Source organism: Ceratotherium simum, chromosome 6 (assembly GCF_057802395.1).
Source record: "Ceratotherium simum simum isolate JZ-2026a chromosome 6, ASM5780239v1, whole genome shotgun sequence".
NCBI classification, from domain to species: Eukaryota; Metazoa; Chordata; class Mammalia; order Perissodactyla; family Rhinocerotidae; genus Ceratotherium; species Ceratotherium simum.
The window spans coordinates 28,775,559-28,802,578 of record NC_141905.1 but is presented as its reverse complement, the minus strand read 5'-3'; the positions used below and the strand labels follow the sequence as shown (position 1 = coordinate 28,802,578).

The 27,020-nt window shown below is 37.9% G+C and overlaps 1 protein-coding gene across 3 annotated transcripts in view; it reads left to right on the top strand.

Moving 5' to 3' along the window:
- Positions 1 to 27,020, top strand: part of MCU (mitochondrial calcium uniporter) — a 186,206-nt gene that overhangs the window by 130,017 nt on the left and 29,169 nt on the right. For 2 of the 3 annotated variants that reach the window (XM_087432044.1, XM_004426993.3), the window contains exon 2: positions 7,477 to 7,546. In XM_087432044.1, the coding sequence (XP_087288170.1) occupies positions 7,477 to 7,546 (70 nt within the window). Of the gene's footprint in view, positions 1 to 7,476; positions 7,547 to 12,350; positions 12,382 to 27,020 lie in introns of those variants that run through there. The other variant, XM_087432043.1, reaches the window with a different exon arrangement.

The following is a 27,020-nucleotide window of genomic DNA, read 5'->3' as shown; positions in this document are numbered from 1 at the left end:
TACAGCAAGGGTCAGTAAACGTTTTCTTAAAGGGCCAGATGGTAAATATTTTAGGCTTTGTGAGCCATATGGTCTCTGTTGCTACTCCTCAACTCTCCCACAACTATACAACTACTCAGTTCTGCCATTGTAGTGTGAAAGTAGATGAATGAGCTATAAATAGTAAGTAAATGAATGGGCCTGGTTGTGTTCCAATAAAACTTTATTTACAAGAACAAGTGACTGGCCTACCAACCCATGTTCTATATAGCATCCTAACAAATAATATTCAGAAGCAACCATGTATTTATGCAATCATCTTCCCCACAAAAATATCTTTTATTATTGTTGAGGATAATTTGTAAAATCATAGAGGAGAGAGGACTTCTTGTTTTAAAATTGCCTAGTTAGATGTATGCTGAAATATTTTCGGGTAAAGCAATATGATGGTTGGAATTTCCTTTAAGATACTCTGTGGGAAAAACTGGGTGGATATAAATGAACCAAGTTTGACAAAATGTTGGTAAATATACAAGCAGGTGATGGATATGTGGGAGAAATTCAGCACCCTGTGCTCTCTACTTCTATGTATGTTTGAAAATGTCCAATTTAAAAAGTTACTATTGGGGCTGGCCCCGTGGCATAGTGGTTAAGTTCGCGCGCTCCACTTCGGTGGCCCAGGTTTCCCTGGTGCGGATCCCAGGCATGGACCTATGCATTGCTCATTAAGCCATGCTGTGGCAGCATCCCATATACAAAATGGAGGAAGATAGGCACAGATGTTAGCTCAGGGCTAATCTTCCTCAGCAAAAAGAGGAAGATTGGCAACAGATGTTAGCTTAGGGCCAATCTTCCTCACACACACACAAAATAAAGTAATAAAAAAATAAAAATAAAAAGTTACCACTTAAATAAATAATGGCCCAGTAAAGGCAGGAGTTTTTCCCTTCTCTTGAAAACACCTTAAAATGGAAAGGAGAATAAGAAAAAGAAATACAAGTTCCATCTTCAGCACAACCAGAGAGATCTCTGCAATCCCAAAGCACAATATATCAAGAAAGGCTGCAGATCCAGTGAAGGTCTGATAGGTGTGTGAGAAGGTCCTGAGAAATGAGACCTATGATTGCAGATCCCCCACCAAAGCCAAGAGAGCTCAGTTCTCGAAAAGCAGTGGCTGGCCTCAGATTTCTCCAGAGCAGCATTCAACAATAACACTTTACCTACAAAGTCCTCAAGGAGCGATTAATTTAGGAATTTGGTACCAGTCCAAATAGTCATTCAATATAAAGGTAAAGACAAATATTTTTTAACATGCCAAGCTTCAGGGAATTTAGCTCTCATGAGCCCTACTTCTACAGGATGAAGTTCAGCCAACCAAGAAATGAAAGAAGAAACTACAGTTAAAGTATTGGTAGTGAGCACAGAATCCATTGATCTATAAAATTAAGACTAAAATAAATGTGACGGTTAGGTTTTACAGAGCAGAATATGAATGTTTAAAACCTTGACAATGTAGTAATGATATAACTAATGAAAGTTGGAAGAGTGAGGGACAGAAATGATGTAAAATAGTATAAACCTCATGTTTTATAAAAAGCTGTCAAAAGATGTCATTTAAAACCAATAAATCAAGTAAAAGAAGTATGTGGGGGGGAGGTATGTAGGTAGATAGGTAATAGATAGATAGATAGAGAAATAATAAGCTAAACTGGATGGTAGAGGGGAAGAAAAAAGCATAACTATATTAAGTTCATCATTGACCATAATAGAGATAGGAAAAACATATAAATATACATATCAGGAGTACCAGTTGATGAGATTGCCATTTTAAATTGGGTGGCCGGAGAAGGCCTCACTCAGAAAGTGAAATTTGAGCAAAGACTTGAAAGAAGTGAGGGATTCTGATTGTTATCTGAGGCACAAAGAGGTTAATGAACTTGCCTAAGTTTGCAGTTAGTTACTGAATCAGAATCTGAACTCAGGCAGGGTGATTACAGATTCTGTACTTTTAATCACTATGCTGTATTGCTTTTGAAACTAACAGGAGTGTGTGTGTGTGTGTGTGTGTGTGTGTAACTAGGTAAACTGACTCTAAAGTTCATATGGAGAAACAAATAAGCAAGAATAGCCAGAAAAATTCTTAAAGTAATAAAAGGAAACTAGGCCACCCTACCAGATTTTAAGATATAAAGCTAGAATGTTAAAACAATGTGGTTACTAGGGCATGAGCAGACAGATCATTGGGCAGAATAGAAGTTCAGAAAAAGATCCAAATTCATATAGGTGTTTGGAAAACTATAAAAGTAGCATTACAACTAAGAGGGAAAAATGAATTCAGTATGTGGGATAGCTGTGTTATCATTAGAGGGAAATTAGTTGGATTTCTGCTTCTTAAATTTGACTAAAATTAATTCCTAATAAATCAAAGATTTAAACCTGAAAAACTAAACTAGAAGAAGCCATGGGAGAATTTTATAATATCCTCAAAGTAGGGAATGCCTCTAAGATATGCGACACAGGCCCCTTAAACCACAGTGAAGAGATTGATAAATTTGACTCTAAAACAAATGACTCTAAAACCTGAAAATTGTATGCATACGAAAACACCATTAAAAAGTAAAAAGAAAAAAAACACAAAATTTTGCAACATATTTTGTTGACAAAGGGCTAATTTTCTTAATATTTAAAGAACTTCTACAAAATAATATTCAATGACCAAGAACCAAATTGAAAAAAGTGGCAAAGGATGTAAATACTCAGTTCATAGAAAAGCAGATACAACTAACTGTTAGATTAACATATGTATAAATTCTCACTCTTAATACAAAAAGTACGGATTACAACTATAGTGAAATACCGTTCACCTGTGACAATGGCAAAATAAAAAAATTTTATAATACATTGTTTAGGAGAGTGTTGGGAACCAGATACTCATTTAGTGAGTAAGGGTGTAATTGGTAGGTATGTAAATTCATATAACCTCCATGAAAAACAATTTGGCAACAGCTTTCAAAATTTAAAGTGCACATATCTTTAACCTGGCACTTTCTCTTGAAGTATTTTATCCTCAGATATCTGTGCCCACATGCGAGGATATTCACTCTAGTATCATGTATTGTAATAAAAGATTATCTGTCAATAAGCAATTGTAAAGAATGAAGCATAAAATTTATTTAACCAATGTAATTCTATTTAGTCACTAAAAACGAGTGAAGTAAAAAAAAAAAGAAAGGAAGTCGGATGAGTAATGGGACTGTAGCATGCTACCATTTGCATTTTTAAAAATCTTCACAAATACATACATATATACGCAAGCTTATATATGTATAACACTGTCTTTGATAGAATACTTGGATTTAACCAGTTACCGCTGGGGAGAAGAGCTGAGTAGCTGGGCCATAGGGGTGAGAGGAAGACCGATATTAAGTGTAAAAGGCTTAATTTTTTACTTGGTTTTTATACTTTTGAATTTTATATCATGTACTTGTTTTATCTACTCAAAAGAAATAAAAATAACTTAAACATTTAAAATAAAGTCATATTCTTAGAAGATACCTAAGCATCCTAGCCCCTAATGCTATAGCTGAGCCAACTGAGACGTATCGAGGGCAAGACCGAGGCCCTGTGTGTTTTGTGTAGAAGATGGTTAGCAGTATTGAGGCCTGGATTCTAATCCTGATTCTGATGTGTAAATCTTAGTAAGTCTCTTTCTCTCTGTGTGTCTCAATTTTCTCATTTGTAGAATAAGAGTAGGACTCATCTTCTTTTGTCTTCCAGTATGAGTTTTCAAACTACTTCATGAAGCCCAAGGATTCTTTGGATCCCCTTAGGGGGTTCAAGCACAGGATTGAGATTGTAGGGTTTCCCAACACACCTGTCTTAAACCAGAGCATCCCTGGATCTCTGAGTAAGATTGAATTTAACTAAATGTTTTGAAACCTAAAAAAAAAAGTCTGAAAATCATAGTCTACAGTAAAGTCGTCATGTATATTAACTTAAAGATTCTCAACGACAGTGTCAAAACATATTAGTGTGTCATGATCAGCTGTGAAGTAAGCCTCAAGTAATTTTAAATGATTATTTACATTCTTTAATAAATGTCAGTCTCACATTTCTTCATGCTTTCTTCAGTTGGAAGGAGGTGGGAACTAACGATATTCACATGAAGGATATAAAGTCTGTCATACACCATAGTTGTGTTAAGGTATGCATTGTTGTAGAGTCCTAAATCATTTTTCTTTGGGCTGATGGAGTGGAATATAATATCTGCCTCTGAGGCTAATACATTGGGTTTTAGTCAGTTAATGCCTTCCTTTCTTCCTAGTTTAATACTTTTTGGGGCTGGGAAAGTAAAAGGCACAAAGGGATAAGTTAAGCATTTGGCAAGTCACAAACACATTCAATACAATTCCATTTACAATTTCAACAAAAAGAATAAAATACCTGGGAATAAACTTAACCAAAGAGGTGAAAGATCTATACACCAAAAACTATAAAACGTTGCGAAAGATATTGAAGACGACACAAAGAAATGGAAAGATATTCCATGCTCTTGGATTGGAAGAATTAACATAGTTAAGATGTCCGTACTTACCAAAGCAATCTATAGATTCAACGCAATCCCTATCAAAGTTCCAGCAACATTTTTCACGGAAATAGAAGAAAGAATGCTAAAATTTATAGGGAACAACAAAAGACCCCGAATAGGTAAAGGAATCCTGAGAAAAAAGAACAAAGCTGGAAGTATCACACTCGCTGATTTCAAAATATACTACAAAGCTATAGTAACCAAAACAGCATGGTACTGGCACAAAAACAGGCACACAGATCAATGGAATAGAATCGAAAGCCCAGAAATAAACCAACACATCTATGGACAGCTAATCTTTGACAAAGGAGCCAAGAACATACAATGGAGAAAAGAAAGTCTCTTCAACAAATGGTGTTGGGAAAACTGGATAGCCACATGCAAAGAAATGAAAGTAGACCCTTACCTTACACCATACACAAAAATTAACTCCAAGTGGATTAAAGACTTGAATGTAAGACCTGAAACTGTGAAACTTCTAGAAGAAAACATAGGCAGTACGCTCTTCGACATCGGTAGTAGCAACATATTTTCAAGCACCATGTCTGACCAGGCAAGAGAAACAATAGAAAAAATAAACAAATGGGACTACATCAAACTAAAAAGCTTCTGCACAGCAAAGGAAACCATCAACAAAACGAAAAGACAACCTAACAGTTGGGAGAAGATATTTGCAAACCATACATCTGATAAGGGCTTAATCTCCAAAATATATAAAGAACTCATGCATCTCAACAACAAAAAACTAACAACCCAATGGGCAAAAGACCTGAACAGACATTTCTCCAAAGAAGATATACAGATGGCCAACAGGCACATGAAAAGATGTTCTAAATCATTAACTATCAGGGAAATGCAAATCAAAACTACAATGAGATATCACCTCATGCCCGTCAGAATGGCTATAATTAACAAGACAGGAAACAACATGTGTTGGAGAGGATGTGGAGAGAAGGCAACTCTCATACACTGCTGGTGGGAGTGCAAACTGGTGCAGCCACTATGGAAAACAGTATGGAGATTCCTCAAAAAATCAAGGATAGAACTACCATATGATCCAGCTATTCCACTGCTGGGTATTTACCCAAAGAACTTGAAAACACCGATGCGTAAAGATACATGCACCCCTGTGTTCATTGCAGCGTTATTCACAATAGCCAAGACTTGGAAGCAACCTAAGTGCCCATCAAGGGACGAATGGATAAAGAAGATGTGGTATATATACACAATGGAATACTACTCAGCCATAAGAAACGATGAAATCCAGCCATTTGTGACAACATGGACGGACATTGAGGGTATTATGCAAAGTGAAATAAGTCAGAGGGAGAAGGTCAAATACTGTATGATTTCCTTCATTAAGTAGTAGATAATAACAACAATAAACAAACACATAGAGACAGAGATTGGATTGGTGGTTACCAGAGGGGAAGAGGGGAGGGAGGAGGGCGAAAGGGATAATTCGGCACATGTGTGTGGTGATGGGTTGTAATTAGTGTTTGGGTGGTGAACATGATGTAATCTATGCAGAAACAGAAGTATAACGATGTACACCTGAAATTTATACAATGTTATAAACCAATGTTACTGCAATAAACAAAAAATTAAAAGAAAAAAAGAAAAAAGTCACAAGATCATACTACTTTAACTTAGCTGAAGTTATGCATATGTAAAAAAAATAATAAAGACACTGAACAGTTTCCATCACAAAAAAAAAACAAAAATAGGAACAAACCAGACCTAATCATTAATTACTTTCTAAAACCTACTTTTGTCACTGAGAGAAGAAAATTCCAAATCATTTACTCCAACATGCAATGTCTCATATTTCTCTGGAACTATTTTGCCTGACTCTTTTAAAGCTATTATTTTGCTCCCTCCGTGACATTTAGAATCTTCCCTGGGATGTATTTGCTGTGTTAATTGTTTAAATATCTTCCAACAAAAATAGTAAGTGGGCTTGATTTGGAGTGTGGGTAATCTAGAATATGAGTTTTAAACGGTTCAAATTCACTGTGTTGCTTTGTCTATGTGTATTTGGGGCTGATTCTAGGTGGATTGGAAGTAGGGGAACTTTATCTTCTGGTTCCTTAGCCTTCTCTCTAGTCCCGTTCCTCTCTTGCCAGTGGCCCTGGCTCCTCTCTCAGGGGCTGTTTTGTTTCTGCCTGTTCCCTTCAAAACCTGTGCTTTGGTAATGCTCCCTTAAACTCACTCACACAAAGGTTTAATAAACTGATAACTCTCAAAAAAAAAAAAACACATTCAATATTCTTTCTGAAATTTAGTTTAATTGCGAGAACCCAAATTCCAGACCTAAATCCACAATGACACTTCTCTTTGAGGAAGTAGTAAAGGCAGGTATGGGTGTGAGTGATTTCCTTCTAAAATTCAGAAGATGGTAGTGATTAAGGACTGAAGGAGTGAGGTTGCCTGACCAAGTTAAAAAAAAAAAGGAGAATGAACAGAAAGAATAGATGTCTACCCAATAACAGTAAATTTGTGATACAACTACTTTAATAACTGTCTTATACCTAGTAAAAGACATGAAGGAAATTCAAGTCTAAAAATAAGCAAGAGGAAGAAGAAGCAAGAAAGTTTAGTTTAGACTTGATAGCAGTTAAAACCAATGTTAAATGTTTAGAAAAGTAGATGAAGAAATAATTTTTGTGATGTGTGTGTATGTAAATGTGTTTGTATAAAATCCTGAAAATAAACCAAAATGTTCATCCCTATTATCTTAGGATGATAGAGTTTCATTTACTTTTTATCTGTATTTTTAAACTTTTCTACAAAGAACACATATTATTTAAGTAATCAAAAAGCTCTTATTTATTATATACATACACAAATACATGTAACATTTGTTTTTCTGCTCTGTGACAGTATATGTGTCTTTTTGTATTTTTTAGGTGCACCAGAGGCTCTCTTTTTGGCAGAATTTGGGAGTTGTTTATTGCAGTACTGTTGTGCCCTCTGATGGTGAGTTTTGGCAAATCCATTTTTTGTCTAACTTTTTTTTCCTTAAGTCAATTTTTCCTATTCTCTAGCTGACATATAAATTTATAAACCGTACTCTTTCACTTAAGATGGGCTTGGAGTCAGAGAGAAAAGGGGGGTGCTAAAGAAGAGAAGTAAAATTTCAATGAGGATCTAATGAATTTAGAGGAGAAAGCAGGAAGAAAAACTAATAGACCCATCAAGTTTTCATAGATCGTGGAATATTATTATCCAGTTTTTTCATTTATGTTTTAAAACTGAGGACATAGTGTGAAGACCACAGAAGCACCATCTTTGTTATTTCCTAACCATTGGGTCTTCGTATTATGGATAATGATAAAACACCACTCCTTCATGCGTCAGAACCTAGACAGAAGCAATTCAAAGCCTGAGACCTCCTGCCCTTGCTTGTCTTTTTCTTCTTTAGGCTCAGGGCTGTAATACTCTTCTTTGATGTGGGAAAGAATGAACAGATGCTTGGGGACCACGTACAGAACTTGTCCATGATATTGCAACTGGCAACAGCATCTAAGCTTTGAAAGTTTTTACAATAGTGGAGGAAGATATGTTAACAACTCTTCTTGTTATTTCTCTTACCCGGTACTGCACATTTACAGTAGATTGTTTGCTTAGGCTTGACTGTTAAATATATTTCCCCTCTATAAGTTTGGTTTCATAGAACTCTAATTTCAACCTTATGAACATTAATTCATAGGCATAGCAACCACCAAAAGAGCATCCTGCAAATTTATAGGAGACCTAAAACTGAAGAAACCTCAGATGAGTTATGCAAGTCCTAGGATCTCCTATATTTAATTAGTACCGATATTTTCAGTATTAACAGAACCCCCTCCCCAAAGCTGCTTAGTTATCTGAATATACAGACAGTGTGCTCATATTTGCTAAATCCTCTAAACTTGGAGGAAATATCTATTTGTGATTATTCCTGTGTAGTACAGAAAGGTTGAAAGGAAAAATAGGCCAAAATCAAAACAAGGAAAATAGTAGCTGGCTTTTTTTTCCCTGCCTGTTAGAGACATAAAGATTGATAAAGTGAATCAATATATAAATTAAAAAGCAGCATTCAGCACTTTGTTACAGCTGAGGACAGGTAGCTGTGTTGCCCCCAGTCAAAACTCAGTAGGTACACAGGTGCCAGTACTTCCCACATGGCCGAGAGCCAGAGGACCATAATGCCACCTGCCCATGCCACCTACTGCGTTCCCTCCTTAGGCCCCTCCAAAACAGTGGGTAGGTATCACTCTTACCCCTAACACTCACTGTCTTGGCCCATTACACGGCCACATGGGGTCTGTCCACATCTATGCCAGCACCACTCCCAGATTCAGTACCTTCCTCCATTACTTACTGCAGGGTGACATCGTTAGATAATTTCAATAGAGAAAGAATTTCTCTCAGTGTAAAAAATATTGTTTATAGTGCTGAATCCTCTCAGCTTTTGCTGAACTAACAGCATTTCATTCAAAAACGCTTTTATAATATTGTCTGAAATTGTTATGTATTCGGTGTCAGTATATCAATATATATTCAGCTGTTAAATATATTCAATATCAACTAAGTCATACTACAACAGGACATTTATGTGCTGGTGGTTGTTATGATATTCAGTGGCAATTAATTTGAACTAATGAATTCGTATTGAAATTTATATTATTAATTTTACCACTTAATGCAGTTACTATTATCCTGTATACCAATCTGTATGGAAGTATTTCAGTAATGTAACAATGGTACAGTTGTACTGAGGTTTCTGGCTGAATGTTATCCCAGGACGTAAATGCTAGTAGGTTGTCCCTATGTTGCATGAGAGTTTGAAGGCAATATTTTTACAAAAGCTAAAAGGATACATACTTAAAAAAAGTGGCTCCCAAAATTCCTACCAATACTATTGCCCTTGTTAAGAAAACCAACTCATATTAGTTATCAAAAAATAGAAGCACAGGGGCCGGCTCAGTGGCATAGCGGTTAAGTGTGCGCCCTCTGCTTCAGCGGCCTGTGGTTTGCAGGCCCAGACTGACACACTGCTAGTCAAGCCATGCTGTGGTGGCATCCCATATAAAGTGGAGGAAGATGGGCACAGATGTTAGTGCAGGGCCAATCTTCCTCAGCAAAAAGAGGAGGATTGGCAACGGACGTTAGCTTGGGGCTAATCTTCCTCACAAAAAGAAAAAAAAATTGAAAGCACAAAATTATTTTTTGATTTAGTGCAATTCAGTATCCTTACTACCCTCATATTATACATCTTTCTTATTTTGTACTTCTAAATTAATTTTACCTTAGGTCAGTATAGCATATGAGAAAACTCTGCTTAATACACAGCTACTTGAGTAGAGTTTAGCCACCAGTAGTAAACATCTCTGCCATCATTCATTGCTCTTTGTCATGACTGCTGCATCATATTCTTTAGCAAGTGAGTGCTAAAGAATATTTTAGAAGTACAAAATCTAAAATACCACATTATATAATTGTGATATTTATGTACCTAGTATTTATACCTAATATATACCACCTCTCAATAATTGCTTGTTAATTATGTTGTTTGACAAATCTTCTAGTTATGACTATGACAGTTGATATAAAACACATAGATTATCTTAAACGTTTAAGCTCCCTATCAAAGCGATCTAAAAGAGTCTTAATTTTTCTTGTGTCATAAATACTTCTGAGGGTCTGGTGAAAGCTCTAGATTCTTTCTCTAGAAAAAAATTTATATATCCACATAGTAAGTTTTGCATATAATTTCTTGGTGATACAGACTCCCTCAAACTAGTTCATGGACTCCCTAGTCTCATGGACTTTAAGTGGAGACCTGCTTTGGATACATTGCACACAGGTGCGCATGCACCTGCCCATACTCACGCCCATGTTCCTTTTCATGAGAGGCATTATGCTTAGAGGTTGAGACAAGCTTTGGACTCAAGCAGACCTAGGTTTGCCTCCCAGTTCCACCACTTAAGGTAATTAACTTCTCAAAACCTCTTTCCTCATCTCTGCAATGGAGATAGTAATAGTTACCACCTCCAAGAAAAAAATGTGCTTACCCTGAAGAAATAGTACTTACGCACCAGAAACACTTATTCTATGAAGAGTGATTGTGGTAGTGTTAAAGACCCCTAATCTAAAAAATGTGCTTTTGAGCTCCTCATTTTAATTTGTCTATGCCCCATATCCTTAACTGTAAAGTGACTAACAGTGAAATTTTTATGACTGTATGGTTTATACCTCCTTAAGGCCTTCAAAGCCTTCAGGAGTTTCCCTTCATGTTAATGCAAGTTACGGATGAGAGTAATTCTCTTGTAGACAGGTTGACTGTATAATTTATCATCCAACCCAGGAGACTTTTGAGAGTGAAAGGGGGGCAACCAGAGTTGTCCTAACAATTTTTAATAGCATAAGCCAGAACATATTGTCCCCTTAGCTATAGGGAAAGTGCCAAAGGTGAGCAAAAGTATAGCCTCGTGTACCTGCCTTCATTTCTCTATCCAGAAATGTACTGCTACTCAATTAGCCCTGTATTGAGGATTGGGAAGAAAGTTGTGTTTGTTTTGTAGTTATAAAAGATATAAGATTTCCTGGGCCGGCCCCGTGGCTTGGTGGTTAAGTGAGCGCGCTCCACTGCTGGCGACCCGGGTTCGGATCCCGGGCTTGCACCGACGCGCTGCTTCTCTGGCCATGCTGAGGCCGCGTCCCACATACAGCAACTAGAAGGATGTGCAGCTATGACACACAACTATCTACTGGGGCTTTGGGGGGAAAAAATAAATAAATAAAATCTTTAAAAAAAAAAAAAAGATATAAGATTTCCTTACAGAAATCATTTGAGGGCCAATAATTTTAGTAATGAAGCATTATTGAAAATTCCTGTTTAATAATAAACAATCAATAATAAACAATTAACCAGCCCAAGTATAGACAAAATATAAATTCTTAACCTAAGGTATGTGGATGGTTTGGGGAACTAGATATATGCCCTAATTTTTTTCTTTGTTGTGTGTGTGTGTGTGTGTGAGGAAGATCAGCCCTGTGCTAACATCTGCCAATCCTCCTCTTTTTTTGCTGAGGAAGACTGGTGCTGGGCTAACCTCCGTGCCCATCTTCCTCCACTTTATATGTGATGCCGCCACAGCATAGCTTGCCAAGCAGTGCATCGGTGCGTGCCCGGGATCCAAACCGGTGAACCCTGGGCCACCGCAGCGTAGTGCGCGCACTTAACTGCTTGCGCCACCGGGCCGGCCCCTTCTTTGGTTTTTGTACTGTTACTTTTTTTTTTAAAGCTTTATTGAGATACATTTTACATACCATAAAATTCACCTATCATGTGTAAGCATCCTAACAATCCAGGTTTAGACTTCTTCCTTCACCCCTAAAAGTTCTCCTGTTCCTGTTTTGTAATCAATCCCTGCTCCCACTCTAAGCCCCAGGCAACCACTAATCTGCTTTCTGTCTCTATAGTTAAACCTTTTTTAAAAATGTCATATAAATGGACTCGTACAATATGTAGTCTTTTGCCTCTAGCTTCTTTTACATATCATAATGCTTTCGAGGTTTATCCATATTGTAGCAGGTATTATAGTTCTTTCCTTTATTTTTATTGCTGAGTAGTATCCTAGTATATGAAAATATCATATTTTATTTATTTATTCACCAAATGAAAGACATTTGGATTGTTTTCCATTTTGGACTATTAAGAATAATGCTATCAAATGCTATCACCATTTGCTTTTAAGTCTTTTTGTGGACATATGTTTTCATTTCTCTTGGGTAGATACTTAGGAGTGGAATGGCTGGGTCGTATGGTAAGTATATGCTTAACTTTTTAAGAAACTGCAAAACTGTTTTCCAGTGTGGGTGTACTTCATTCCCACCAGCAATGGATAAGTTTTCCAGGTCCCTCATATTCTCCCCAACACTTGGTATGGTCAGTCTTCTTGATTATAGACATTCTAGTGGATTTGTAGCATTATTTCATTGTGGTTTTAATTTGCATTTCACTGATGACTAATGATGTTGAGCATCTTTTAATGTGCTTATTAACCATTCAAATATTTTCTTTGGTGAAGTGTCCAAACTTTTTGCCCATTTAAAAAAATTGACTATTTCCTTAGTATTGATTTGTAAGGGTTCTTTATATATTCTAGTTTTTCCTGTTACTTTTAAAATAGTTTTGGGGCAAAGGGAAGAAGATTTTTTGAGTCATGTTGTGTTATTAATGGTTACTGTTGTACACAGTTGGAAGTTCTGTATTTATTGTCATCATATAGGGCACAAACGTACCCCACCACTATCTTTCATTCCAACTTTTAAAAAACTCGACAACAACAAAAAAATGAAAGTAATGAAACTACTTAAGCACCAAAGATGATAGAACACAAAGCCTCAGTGTTTTAATGTGGCAGAGTTCTCACCAACCTAAATGTGAAGTCGGGAAGGCTGAAACACCTTTTATTTTTCCATTTTTAAGATATATCCTGTAGTTTGGCTTTTTTCTGTAAGTAAAAGTTTCACTTTGACCTTTCACTTAGCACAAATGCTTTTGACATTTATGAGAAATTATTTCCATAAACTGATTTTAAAAGAACTAGAATTAACAAAAGGTACAAAGGTTGTACTGCTATTTAACTAAGACTAATAATACTATATATTAAAAGATGATTTTGTAACTTTTAAGTATTTTCACAACTTTTATCATTTAAGCCTTATAATAACTTTATTAAAATAGTTTTTACATAGTTCTACAGAAATTCATTTGTACAAATACTAATTCACCTGAGGTACGCAATGAAATATATAGTTGATTTGATTAAAATTAATTTATACTACTGGTTAGAAAGCTCAAACAGCTGGATTTATGAAACTACTAAAGTTATGATTATATAATTGGGCTTTCTTATATTGATATGGTAAGATATTTTCTACATAAATGTTTACATGTTTTTCAAAATAGATATTCTTCAAATGATGTTATGTGACAGATTTAATATTTTTAATATATTGTGAACAATTTAAAGAAAATTTTAAGTATCTATTTTACATATTTAAGTAGATTCCTAGGATATTTTTGCCATAATGTGTAAGGAAAGGCCTTACTATTGCCAAAATAATATTTAGTTTATTCTATTAAATTGATAATTTTATGTTTTATCTATAATATCATAATTTAATGAAAAAGCATGTGAACTTCTGGAATTATATTTATGAATATAGAAGTGAGTATTAAAAATAAATTATTTGAAGATATCTAGGAATGAAACTAATAAAAAATCTGTAAGACATTTATTGAGAAGAATAAACTTTATTGAAGGACATAAAAGAAGATGGGAATAAATGCAGAGTTGTAACACGTTAATGAATATGAAGACAAAATTGTCAATTTCCCCCAAACGAATTTATAAACTCAAAGCAATGCTAATCTAAACCCCAATAGGAGCTGATGAACTTATTCAAAAATTCATATGAAGGAGTAAAACTATACAAATAACTAAGATAAATTTGGAATCAAAAAGGGGGAAAGGTTTACCTAAACCATAATAATCAAAACAGTGAAGGACTGGTGCAGGAAAGATTGTAGGATCAGATTAGAGAAAACTTGCATACATGGAAATTTGACATGTGATAGAATTAGCATCATAAATCAGGAGACAGGGCAGGCTATTCAATAAATGGTACTGTTGCAATTGACTTCTTACCTCACAAAAGTGAATTCCAAACGGCATAAGGAATAATGTGTGAAACACAAAACTCTAAAAGAAAAAAAAATTGGCCATATTTACATCAGAAACTAAAAATATTGAGGAGTGCTGCTAACTCTCCTTTTTGTTTATAATAGGGAAGAAAAAATCTGGTTTTCAATGGATAAATAAATTGTAGTATATTCATACAATGAAATTCTATATAGTACTTTAAGTGAATATTCCAGAAATATGATTCAGTTTGCATACATCTCAAAACATTGTTGCACATAAAAGGCAAGTTGTAGAAGGTTATATACAGTGTGATCATTTATGTAAAGTCTAAATACATACAAAAACTATGCTATATTTAGTTATTTAATGCCATATAGCAAATTAAAGCAATACTTAAAACAACAATAATCCTTTATTATCTCATGTTTTTGTGGATCAGGAATTCAGGAACTGTTTGGCTGGGCAATTCAGGGTCTCCTGGGGTTGCAATCCCACATTAGCTAGGGCTGCAGTCATCTGAAGGCTTGCCCGGAGTTGGAGGATCCAATTCTAAGGTGGCTGACAGTATGGCTGAGAAGTTGGTACTGACTCTTGGTGGGAAGCCTCACTTCTTCTCCGTGTTGGCTTCTCCACAGGGCTGCAGGATTATCTTCATGATATGACTACTGGCTTCCTCCAGAGCAAGTAATCCAAGAGAGCAAGACAGAAGCTACATAATCTTTTATAGCATAGCTTTGGAAATTACACACTATCACATCTGCTATATTCTACTGATTATACAGACCAGTCCTGATTTGATATGGGATGGGGCCACAGAAGGATATGAATACCTAGAGGCAAGGATCATAGAGAACCATCTCAGAGGTTGTCTACCACGATACTATAAATTATGTATTGACATCTGTATGTGTGTCTGTCTGCCTGCCTGCCTGTATGTATGTATGTATGTATGAATGTATATCATGGATGGGAATTATAAACACCAAATACCAACTTCAGGACAGTGATTTGCTTTGGAGAAAGAAAGATTACCCTGCTTCAGTGTAGATAATTTTTTGAATGGGAGCAAGGTTGAAATGAAGTAGGGAGTCCAATTACAGTGTAGCAGGTAGAAGAGAGAGGCGGTGGTGGCCTGGGCTAAGATGATGGTAGTGCAGAGAATTGGAGGGATTAGAGATGTTTAGAAAATAGAATGAAAGGACGTGGTGACTGATTAGATATGAGGAATCTCATGTTCTGGCTCTAAGAGTACTAAAGGATATCAGACAATTTTATGGATTGGGCAATAGTTAAATAATGGTGGTGTTATTGACAGATGAAAAATGTCAGAGATTGGTGGTTGGGGAAGATGAATTCAATTTTAGGATTTTTGAGTTTGAAGAGTGCCTGTGGAAAACCCAGTTGTCCAGCAGACAATTGAAGATAGGTTTGGGACATCATGGGCATTTAGTTGGTAGCTGAACACTTTGGAAGGACATGAGATTGCCTAGAGAGTGTGTGGATTGAGAAGCGCAGAGGCCTAGGACAAAGCACTTAGAAACTTATAAGGGATGAGTACAGGGAGAAGAGCACATGAAGGAAAATGAGAAGATGTAGACAGAAAGGTAAAAACAACCAGGAGAGCGTGGAATCGCGGAAGACAAAAGGAAAGCTTTTTATAAAGTGAAGGAGAGGTTAATTAACATCAGTAGGTGCTGCTAAAACAAGCAAGTTAAGGGCTAAAATTCCCACTGAATTTAACAACCTAACATCATATGTGACCTAGGAGAAAACAATTTTTTAGTCAAATGATGAGATCCAAAGCTTTGCATTGGGTTGAACCTGTATGACCTTAGGAACATTGTCTAACCTTGCTGGTGTTGGGGAAGAGGGAGAATCCCCCTCCGCCCTTTCCCTTAAGGTTCTTATGGCTGGCCAAATAATTAAGACAGGTTAGCAGGAGAAAATAGTACCAAGTTTAATAACATGTATACATGGGAGAAACCAGAGAAACTGAGTTTCTCAACAAAATAGCAGAGATTCTCATCTTAAATACTATCTTCAGCTAAAGACAAAGGAGGATGTTGGGGGTGGGGGGAGTCAATTATGGGAGATTACCAGAAAAGCACAGTAAACAAGAGTAAGGTTATTATGCAGATTTAAGGCCTTGCCTTCCACATTGATAAGTTTCTAGAGATGAGGTCATCTCCCCCCTTCCAGGTGCAGAAAGGGAGATACCTTTACAAATGGAGATTTCCCTTATAAATGTAAATGTTTTTCTGGCAACTCTTTGCAGGGCCACCTAGAGAATGGGGCCTGGGAGAGACAGAATTTTTGATAAGATGGGCTTGTTGGTCCCTTTCCTATTGTAACATCTATTTCACATTATATTATAGCCATCATATGGTAGTAACTCCTTCCTGAAACAGGCCTTCTATGTTAAATTATTTAGGCAGTTAGTGGGGGAGGTCAAATGTCTGTCAGAGAAAATAATCAAGGTAAAGAGATATATTTCAGAGTGGCTAATTTTTTTGTGTGTGTGTGAAGAAGATCGGCCCTGAGCTAATATCTGCCCATCTTCCTCGTTTTTTTTGCTGAGGAAGACTGGCCCTGGGCTAACATCCATGCCCATCTTCCTCTACTTTATATGGAATGCCGCTGCAGCATGGCTTCACAAGCGGTGCGTCAGTGCGTGCCCAGGATCCGAACCGGCGAACACTGGGCTGCTGCAGCGGAGCGCACGCACTTAACTACTTGCACCACTGGGCTGGCCCCCAGGGTGGCTAATTTTGATCTCCCACGCGGGACTTTATTATTCTTAGCTATAAAAGAAGGGTGTCAGTCTGTGTGATTTCTCTGGCCCTTCCAAAACTGAAATTCTATTATTATATTTCACATTTTTGATACAAAATATTACAGAAACAGGAAAGAAAAGAAACAGAAGATGGCAAGATCATAAGCCACTGGAATCATCCATCATATAAAGTTCAACTTTAAGTAGCTTTGCAGAAAACACCCTATATGTGCTTCTTTATTTTACCAGTTCCCTTTCATAGTAAGTCCTTAAGATATGAACAGTCATGTTCATAAGATGATATATTTTAGAGAAGATTTTATCCATTATTTTGAACACCAACCAAACTTACTACTATGAATTTTTATAAGCATTTTTTTAACAATTAGCTAAATAACAAGCATTTGTGTTTTATGACTTTTTCTATACCTAATGCTCCAAAGGCATTTTTTTTTTTTAACTTGTTCCTTCTTCAACCCCAGTGTCTGTTGTCGTTGCACGTCTCTTCTTAGTCTGGAAAGTTCCTTGCCTTTTTGTTTTTATGCCTAAATCAGTTGTCATGTTGTCATCAGAGGTTCGGGGATTCGATCGGAGACGTAAAAGACACTTTCCACTCCAAACAAATGGGCTGAAGGTATATTTTATTATATAGAGGATAGTAAAGGTGACAGTCTGCGAACAGATCAAATAGGTCAAATATTAAGAGGAAAAAACATCAGCCCGACTGGAAAGGGAAAACACCCACATCGGCTGAAGAGAAATGACACAAATCAACCGGAAAGAGAAACACCAGGTTAACCGAAAAGAGAACACATCAAATCAATTACTTCACATCAAATCAGTTACTCACAACATCCACGCCCCACTGCCGGGAGAGCCCTGTCAATCGACGCGGCTGGGCAAGGATCACACGTCCTGGGCAAGGTGTCCCTTCCACAGGTGGAACTCTCACCCGGTCTCAGTTTCCAGCAGTTTTTATACCATCAGTAATTTTCAGAGTAAGCAATTACAGAGTTTGCAGAGCAAGCATTTAGTGTTCCCATGCACAAATGGTTATCAGTGGCTGCCGCGCACTGAGCCCCCTGGCTACCGCCCCAGCCCAGTAGTTGCGTACGTGCATTGTTCTCTTTGGTTATCGTCCCAGCCCGGCACAGATGGCCAGTCCATCCCGTGCTACGACGCTCCAAGAGCCTTGAAATGTTACAACTTGCAACTCCCTCCGTGAGAGAAGGGCCAGTTCCCACCACGCAGAAAGCAGCCTTGTATTTCTTTTTTGTGCTGGTGGCTGTAGGTCAATGGAGCGGCCAAACATGGCTGTACTCATGTCAAGACATATTCGGCCGTGGCCGTCTCCATTAACCATAAGACACCATACGCACAGACAATGAACTTCGTACGCAAGTACATAAGGCACATCCAAGAATCCAAAATCCAATGACTACAATAATTATAAAACTATCTCGCAATAAAGGACCCAAACCCCAAGGTAACCAATCAAACAACCCCTTAGAATATGAAATGTTATTAACTTGATCTTGCAAATCATGTACAGCATCAAAGGTAACATTAGATAAGATAACACTTAGGCCTAACAAATTAGCTTGCAGAAGTCCAGACCAGCCCCCATCACAGAGGGTAGCAGAAGGCAGGGTAATTTATAGAGAAATTATAACCAGTTCTCCGTGACTGGTCAGATATAGGCTTATACTGAGAGATTGCTTGATGTTTCTGAGACCAAATTTCTCGGCCATTCATAGTCCAGGTTATAGGTCCCACTGGTGTAGAGCAGTTGGTCCAGCAGTGCAGGGTCAAAGGTTGTCCTACGGAGACATTAGTTGGCATGTAGGTCTGCAGCAGACATGGAAGTGCAGCACAGCATAGCAAACACAGCAGGAATATCTATTCACGCAAAGAAACAGAATTTTTAGGAACATGATATAATTGTTCATTTCCTGGATACATTACTATGAGCGTTGCAGTGGGCCCTTGGGCCACTACTTCTGCGGCACGTGGAGCCGCATTGGGTGGATGTGTCACCCACACCTTTGCTCCAGGTTTCCATCCATCTGTAGACCCAAATCCTTGCATTCCTCTTTTAGTTAATTCACTTGGAGGTTGTCCTTGTGACACATTTGGAGTCAGGAGAAGCACCAATAATTGTCCCACTCGTTCCCCAGACTCTACAGTTAGTACTGTGTCACTACCATTATATAATATAAATTTTATTTCTCCTTGATAATCTGGATCAATAACTCCTCCTAGTACATCAATACCTTTTGCTGCCAGTCCAGAGCGTCCTTTTAACAAACCAAAGGTATTTTTGGGAAATTGTACCCCTATCCCAGTAGGGACTATAGACTGCCTCTTAGGGGGCAATTGAATAGAATGAACAGTAGATAAATCCAATCCAGCCGCTTCGGCCGTGGCACGAAAAGGCGGTTTAGCAGACTGAGTCAGGGGCCAATAGGTTAAGGTCATAAACTCATGGGTGGCGGCTGCCACTTCTGTAATCTTTGCTGGTAACAACCTTGACAGAGCAGTCTCATTAGGGCCTAGTGGCCTGTTATTTAACACATTTAGAGCAGTACTTAGATGGTTGTGCCACCCTTTTAATGAGCCATGACCAAGTTTCTTCAATTGTTGTTTAAGCAATCCATTCATTCGTTCTATGAGGCCTGCAGCTTGGGGGTAATAAGGTATATGATAAATCCATTCTATATAATTTTCCTTGGTATAGGTTTGAATCAACTTACCTGTAAAGTGGGAACCGTTGTCACTCTGAATTTGCCTTGGTGTTCCATAATATAACTTGATTGTATCTAATAATTTTATGGCACTCTGTTGGGTGGCCACTTTAGCTGGTATAGCCAATAAATAACCAGAATATGTATCAACAGCAGTGCAAGCATAAGTATATCCACAAGAATTTGGCAATGGTCCAATAAAATCTATTTGCCAGGTATGGGCGGGAATAATCCCTTTTGGATATGACCTTGGTAGGGTGTGGAACTCCCGTTTATTTAACTGTTGGCATAACTGACACTGTTGTACTGCAGTGGCAATATCATCATGGGTGACAAGGAGTCCCCTTGGTTGGGCCCACCTGGATGAAGTTTGTTCTCCGAAGTGTCCACTCTTTCGTGGACCCATTGTGCTAAGCCTGGGTTGTGCCTTGCCGGAACCTGCACCAGTTGATTAGCATGAGAATTATGCTTTCGTTCTGCAGAAATTAAAGAACTGTGAGCATCAACATGAAATACAGTAACAATTGTATTTTGACACCATAACCATATGTCTTCCCATAATTTCTTTCCCCATATTTCTTTATCATTAATTTTCCAATCATGTTTTTCCATTGTGGCATCCACGTTGCCAAACCTTGTGCCACTGCCCACGAATCAGTATATATGACATTGTTGCCCCTGTTCTTGTTGAAGTGCCTGATACACCGCATAGAGTTCAGCATATTGGCTACTCATATTATCTCCGGTGGTGACAATTGTTTGTTGGGTGGATGGGTTATAGGCAACTGCTTTCCATTTCCGTGAGCTTGATATCATTTTGGCAGAACCATCTGTAAACCACGTATGGTTTTGTTGTTCTTCAGTCAATTGATCATATGAGACACCCCATTTAACAGGAGATTCTGTTATATCAGTCTTAGGTGACACAGTTGGTTCACTGCTATATTGAGACACTTGTTCATGCAATAGAGACAACCCCTTTGGGCCAGGTTTGGCCCGGTCTTGAATATACCATTTCCATTTGATAATATTAAATTCTTGTGCTTGTCCAATTTTATGAGTAACAGGCGTGCTATGAATCCATTGCATGATGGGTATTTGGGGTCGCATAATTACCTCATGTCCCAGGGTAAGGCTTTCTGAGTCTATTAGAGCCCAGTAGCAGGCTAACAACTTTTTCAAAAGGACTATATCTTTCACTGGAACAGGGAAGCTTGCGACTCCAAAATCCCAGAGGATAACGTCGGGCACCTTGTTTTTGCCATAGACTCCAGCTGGCATACTGATCAATGACATCTACCTGTAACTCAATGGGTCCCGGTTTAATTGGCCATAGATCTAAAGCAGTCTGAATAGCATGCTTGGCTGCTTCAAAAGCTTCTTTTTGTTCCATTCCCCATTCAAATTCATATTTTTTCCTGGTAACTTTATATAAAGGTGCAAGGAGCCGACTTAAATGTGGAATATGTGCCCTCCAAAATCCAAATAATCCAATAAATTTTTGTGCTTCCTTTTTGTTACGAGGTGCTGCAAAATCTAATATCTTTTGTCTAGCTTTAGGTAAAATTTCTTGTTTTCCATTATTCCAAAGTACTCCCAAAAATTTAACATTTGAACTCGGGCCCTGAATTTTAGCTGGATTAGTTTTCCATCCATCCTCCTCAAGTATGTCCATTACTTTTTCTAACTGTTGTTGTACCTTTTCTTCTTCATTTCCTTGGATCATAATATCATCTATATAATGTACTATTTGGACATCATCAGAAGCAGGTACCTTTGCCAAGGTTTCAGCAACCTGTCGATGGCAGATAGTGGGACTATGCACATATCCCTGAGGAAGTCTAGTAAAGGTATATTGTTGTCCCAGCCACGTGAAAGCAAACTGTTCTTGGACACTTTTAGGTATAGGTATGGTGAAAAAGGCATTAGCCAAGTCTATGACTGCATACCAAGTGCCTGGATAACATTGCACTTTTTCTATAAGAGTAATCAAATCAGGGACGGCCGCTTGAATAGCCGGAGTCACTTTGTTTAGTTCTCTGTAATCTACAGTCATTCTCCATGTCCCATCACCTTTTTTAACAGGCCAGATAGGATTACTCCAGGCTGTAGTTACTCTGTGAAGGACTTTTACAGCCAAATAATCTTCTATGGTCTCAGATATTTCTTGCTGTCCTCCAGGGATGCGATACTGTCTTTGATTGATCACTTGCGTGGCAGGTGGAATTTCTACTTCATGATGCAAACATCCCACAATTACAGCATTAATATGAAAAGACAAAGCTCTAATAGCAAATTGGTATTGTCCATCAGCCAAATTTAATGTCAATCCTTTTAGAATATCAATCCCAATTATATATTCTGGTATTGGTACAATCATAACTAGATATGTGCGCCGGGGTAGTTGCCCAATTTGCATAGAAAGATTAGTGGTAACTGCCTGGATTTCTTTTCCTCCCAATCCAGTTATCAGAATTGATGTACCTTGAAACTTAGTTGGATTCCCATAGATAAGGGTGGCCTCTGCCCCTGTATCCACAAGTGCCTTCACACTAGTTGTAGATCCATTCTTCCAAAATATTTTAATTGGTACATGTGGTCTAATATCTTTTCTTATAGTGGCACTAATCGATACAGAGGTTTGGCCTTCCCCTCAATCACATAAGTCAGCAAGAAGAGGATCCAAGGGAGGAGGTGGTGCACTAGGTGCAGTAGGCACTGGGTTGGAAGCATTCTCTATACTGTCCCTTCTGTTCACTTGTTTTACATTCAGCCCTTTTTCTTTATATAGTTTCCATAATTCTCTAGTGTCAACTCCATCAATCTGGTCTTTAGGTACTCCTGCCTGGAGTAGGGCCAAAAACATATCACCTCGAGTTATTTTATCTTTTTTAAAGAATGTTTCTCTTTTTTTTCTTCTTGGAGAGTTTTCAGTTGTCTGCCAGTCTCCCAAGTCTGCTAGCTGCATAATCTTATCTGCAAGTGTTGATATAGGGCTTTCAGTTTCATTCATGAGAAGGGTTGTAATTATTTGTTTGTATGCCGGAGGTGCAGTTTTTATCAACCTGTTTCGCACCTGGACACTTAAAGTCATTTCATTTAAAGCTTCACCACACCCCAGAAACACAGCCCGCTTCATGGTTTCTTCTCTCATCTTTTGAACACAATCTTTTAAAGTATACCAGGGTCTATTAGTGTCTGGCCACATATCATCCGTGGGGTATTTATCTTGAGCTCCTTTTACTGCAAGAGCCAATAAAGTCGTACCATCAGTGTCTTGTCCATGATCATTTGGGGGGTGAGCATTCATGCTCCAATCTCTGAAAGCTCCCCGTATTACTGGATCATTGGACAAAATTACAAATTTAAAAGCATCTCCTGCATCCAGATTAATTCCTGTAGCGCCCATATCATATAGGCGAACAAGCCAGGTTATGATGGCTTCTCCAGGCTTTTGTGTAGCCCGGGCTAAAATGTCAGAAATTTCTTGCTGGTTAAAATCCTCAATCACATCTTTCCTTACAGGATGATTACCATCCATTTCCATCCGCCGACGGCGAAAGAGGACGATGCCTCTGTGCGTTTGGGCGGTTTTTCCTCTTCCTCATAATCAGTTTCAGAATCATCATCCCAGATATCACCATCCCATGTGTCCGGGTCCCACTTAGGACCGGCCGATGCTATGGCCATATGAACTTTTCGTTCATTTACCTTTCCTCTCCTCTTTCTATATTTATATTTGGCAACTCTTACAGCAGCCTTTTCTGCTATAGCTTGGTAGTTACGAGCCTGATCTCCCAGTGCATGATATTGACATTGAATCATAGCCAAGCGAGACTGCAAATCTGAATTCTCTTTTTCCAAGAGTGCCTTCTCTTTCTGTATCTTATCCCTATCTTCTATAGCCCGACGATAAGCAGTCAACAAACACCAACCTCGCCGTGCCAAAAAAGAAACATCATCTTTCTTTTTCCTTTCCACCGTCTGCAAAGCTTTGGTCACATCCAACGGTTCAAATTGTCGCAGACGAGCATCCCAAGCTTCACATAACCCTGACCTACGAGCCCACTCCCCAGCCAGAGTGCAAAAGGGAGGGTCCTCCCATCCTGGAATTTCTTCCACCTTGGCTTCAGTTACCTTTCGTTTGAATAGGAAAGGCATCTCCTTAATCGAATCCTGCTCACAGCGCCAATTATGTCATCAGAGGTTCGGGGATTCGATCGGAGACGTAAAAGACACTTTCCACTCCAAACAAATGGGCTGAAGGTATATTTTATTATATAGAGGATAGTAAAGGTGACAGTCTGCGAACAGATCAAATAGGTCAAATATTAAGAGGAAAAAACATCAGCCCGACTGGAAAGGGAAAACACCCACATCGGCTGAAGAGAAATGACACAAATCAACCGGAAAGAGAAACACCAGGTTAACCGAAAAGAGAACACATCAAATCAATTACTTCACATCAAATCAGTTACTCACAACATCCACGCCCCACTGCCGGGAGAGCCCTGTCAATCGACGCGGCTGGGCAAGGATCACACGTCCTGGGCAAGGTGTCCCTTCCACAGGTGGAACTCTCACCCGGTCTCAGTTTCCAGCAGTTTTTATACCATCAGTAATTTTCAGAGTAAGCAATTACAGAGTTTGCAGAGCAAGCATTTAGTGTTCCCATGCACAAATGGTTATCAGTGGCGTACGTGCACTGAGCCCCCTGGCTAACGTCCCAGCCCAGTAGTTGCGTACGTGCATTGTTCTCTTTGGTTATCGTCCCAGCCCGGCACAGATGGCCAGTCCATCCCGTGCTACGACGCTCCAAGAGCCTTGAAATGTTACAACTTGCAACTCCCTCCGTGAGAGAAGGGCCAGTTCCCACCACGCAGAAAGCAGCCTTGTATTTCTTTTTTGTGCTGGTGGCTGTAGGTCAATGGAGCGGCCAAACATGGCTGTACTCATGTCAAGACACATGTTCTGCCTTTCAGTATTCATATTGGATGCCCCATAATTTCTAGGCTTCTTTGAAGCACACTACTGTAGAACATACTTAGATTATTTCTTATTTTATTGAAATGGAAGTCAAAGCAAAAGATTTTTTTAAAAACCCAACCAAAAAGCCACTAGATGCAATTTACACTTAAAAAGAATATTTGTCTCTAGAGAATAGTAGCTGACAACTGTCATTAGCTTGTAAACACCTATTGTGACTTTATGGCAGCCAGCAGCTATTTTATATATTGTTAAACTTGAGGAACTTTGGTAATTGTTCTTCTTTGGTTACAAAGCAAGAAATCTAACATTTACATTACAATGTAGTGTGTGGGAAAGAAGGCAACCTGGGGATTTATTTCAAAAGCAGTGTTATAATAAAGGTTTGTCAGTCCTGAAATGTGCTATTCCATGCTGTTTCTCAAAGCTTTCGTATTTTATTCCTTTGAAAGGCTTCATGACCTTGAAAGGAAAAAGTTAAAGTGGGTGAGGAAGACCTTCATTTTCTCTGTTGACTTTGTCTCAGTTATTTTAAAACAATAACCCCTAAGCACTCACCTGTGAAACTGATGTTTTACTGTAATCTGCCATACTTTATGTAAGATTCACAGATTCCTATCTTTTATTTAAATTCAACTCTGTCTACTTCTTGAAATCTGTGGTTGAGTAGTTTTTTCATATATAGAAAGAGGATAATTGGGGGAAAAAACACCAGGTGAACAAGTTAATCACCTAATTTTATGACCCCATCATCATTACTGCCTGTAGAAGAGAGAGGAATATTCATATTAGTGGCTCTGACTTTAGGGAAACACTGGATTGCTAAGGATTCTTTTAGAAATGAGAAAATGACAATTTTCAAATACGTTTAGATATTGAAAACTTGAGAGTGCATGCTATGAATTAAGTTCATATTACTATTTTTGGCCTCTTCTTCCTTAGGAACATAGACTACCCTTTTGGAAGGAATAAAGAAATAGAGATTTCTGACTTTGCTTCTTTTTAGTTTTTATGTAAAAATTCAAATCATGTATCCACAAACGATTAACTACTATGGGAATTGCTGTCCTGCTGTCAACAACTAGAACACCAGACAAAATATGTGAAACTACTGTTTTTAGACATTGGGCAATAGGCAGGACAGGACTGTGATCTCTGAGGGAGGAGAAACAGATGAGATTAACCCTAGATTTCCTCAGCTCACAGCCTGAGACTTTGGCTAAATTCTAAACCACAACACCAGGCTGGAACAACTTCCAAGGAAATAACAATTACCAGAAGCTGTAAAATGAGTTGTTAGTGCTCATACAGGGCCAGAAATCATTTGACTTCCCTCCAGCCAGAGAGAAGAGACATCACTGAATACATGAACATTGAGTAGAGACTCCCAGAAGAACCATACCTTAGAAGTGAAGCGAAATTGGCCCTAGAATAAAGCATTCTTTAGATCTGTCCTAAAAGACTTGAAAAGATCAAACTAATATGCAAGTAACTTAACTATATAACAAGATTCAGTGCTTAACAATGTAAAAGTCATGATCTGTAACTTTCAATCAAAATTACTAGGCATATGAAGAAGCAGGAAAAAAACAGAAGAAAAATCATTCAATGGAAACTGATGGAATGGAATGGAATCAGAGATGGAATTAACAGACAAGGATTTTAAAATAGTTATTATAAATATCTTCATATTCAGGGAGAAAAAGGAAAACAAGCATGATATGAAAAAAGTAGGAGCTAAGAAAAAACAAATGGAACTTCTAGAGATGGAAAATATAATATCTGAAATGAAAAACAATGTAGATGGAATTAACAGCAGAATAGAAACTTCAGAAGAAGAGATCAGTGACATTGAAATGAATAGCAATTAAAATTATCCAAAATGAATCTGAGAGGGGCAAAAAACCCTGAAATATTTACTGTGAGACAGTACCACTTGGTGTATTATAACTGTAATTGGAATCCAAGAAGGAGGGGGGTGGGAGAGAGAAAAAATATTTGAATAATGGCCAAAATGTTTCCAAATTTGGTGAAAACTATGAGCCCACAGATATAAGAAATTTAACAATTCCCAAGCAGAATAATCATAAAGACAACCATAGAAAGGAACATTATAATCAAATTGTTTAAAACCAATGATAAAGAGAAAATATTAAAAGCAGCCAGAGGAAAAAAGACATATTACATACAGAGGAACAAAGATAAGAATATACACAAATTTATCATATACTTTGCAAACCAGAAGACAT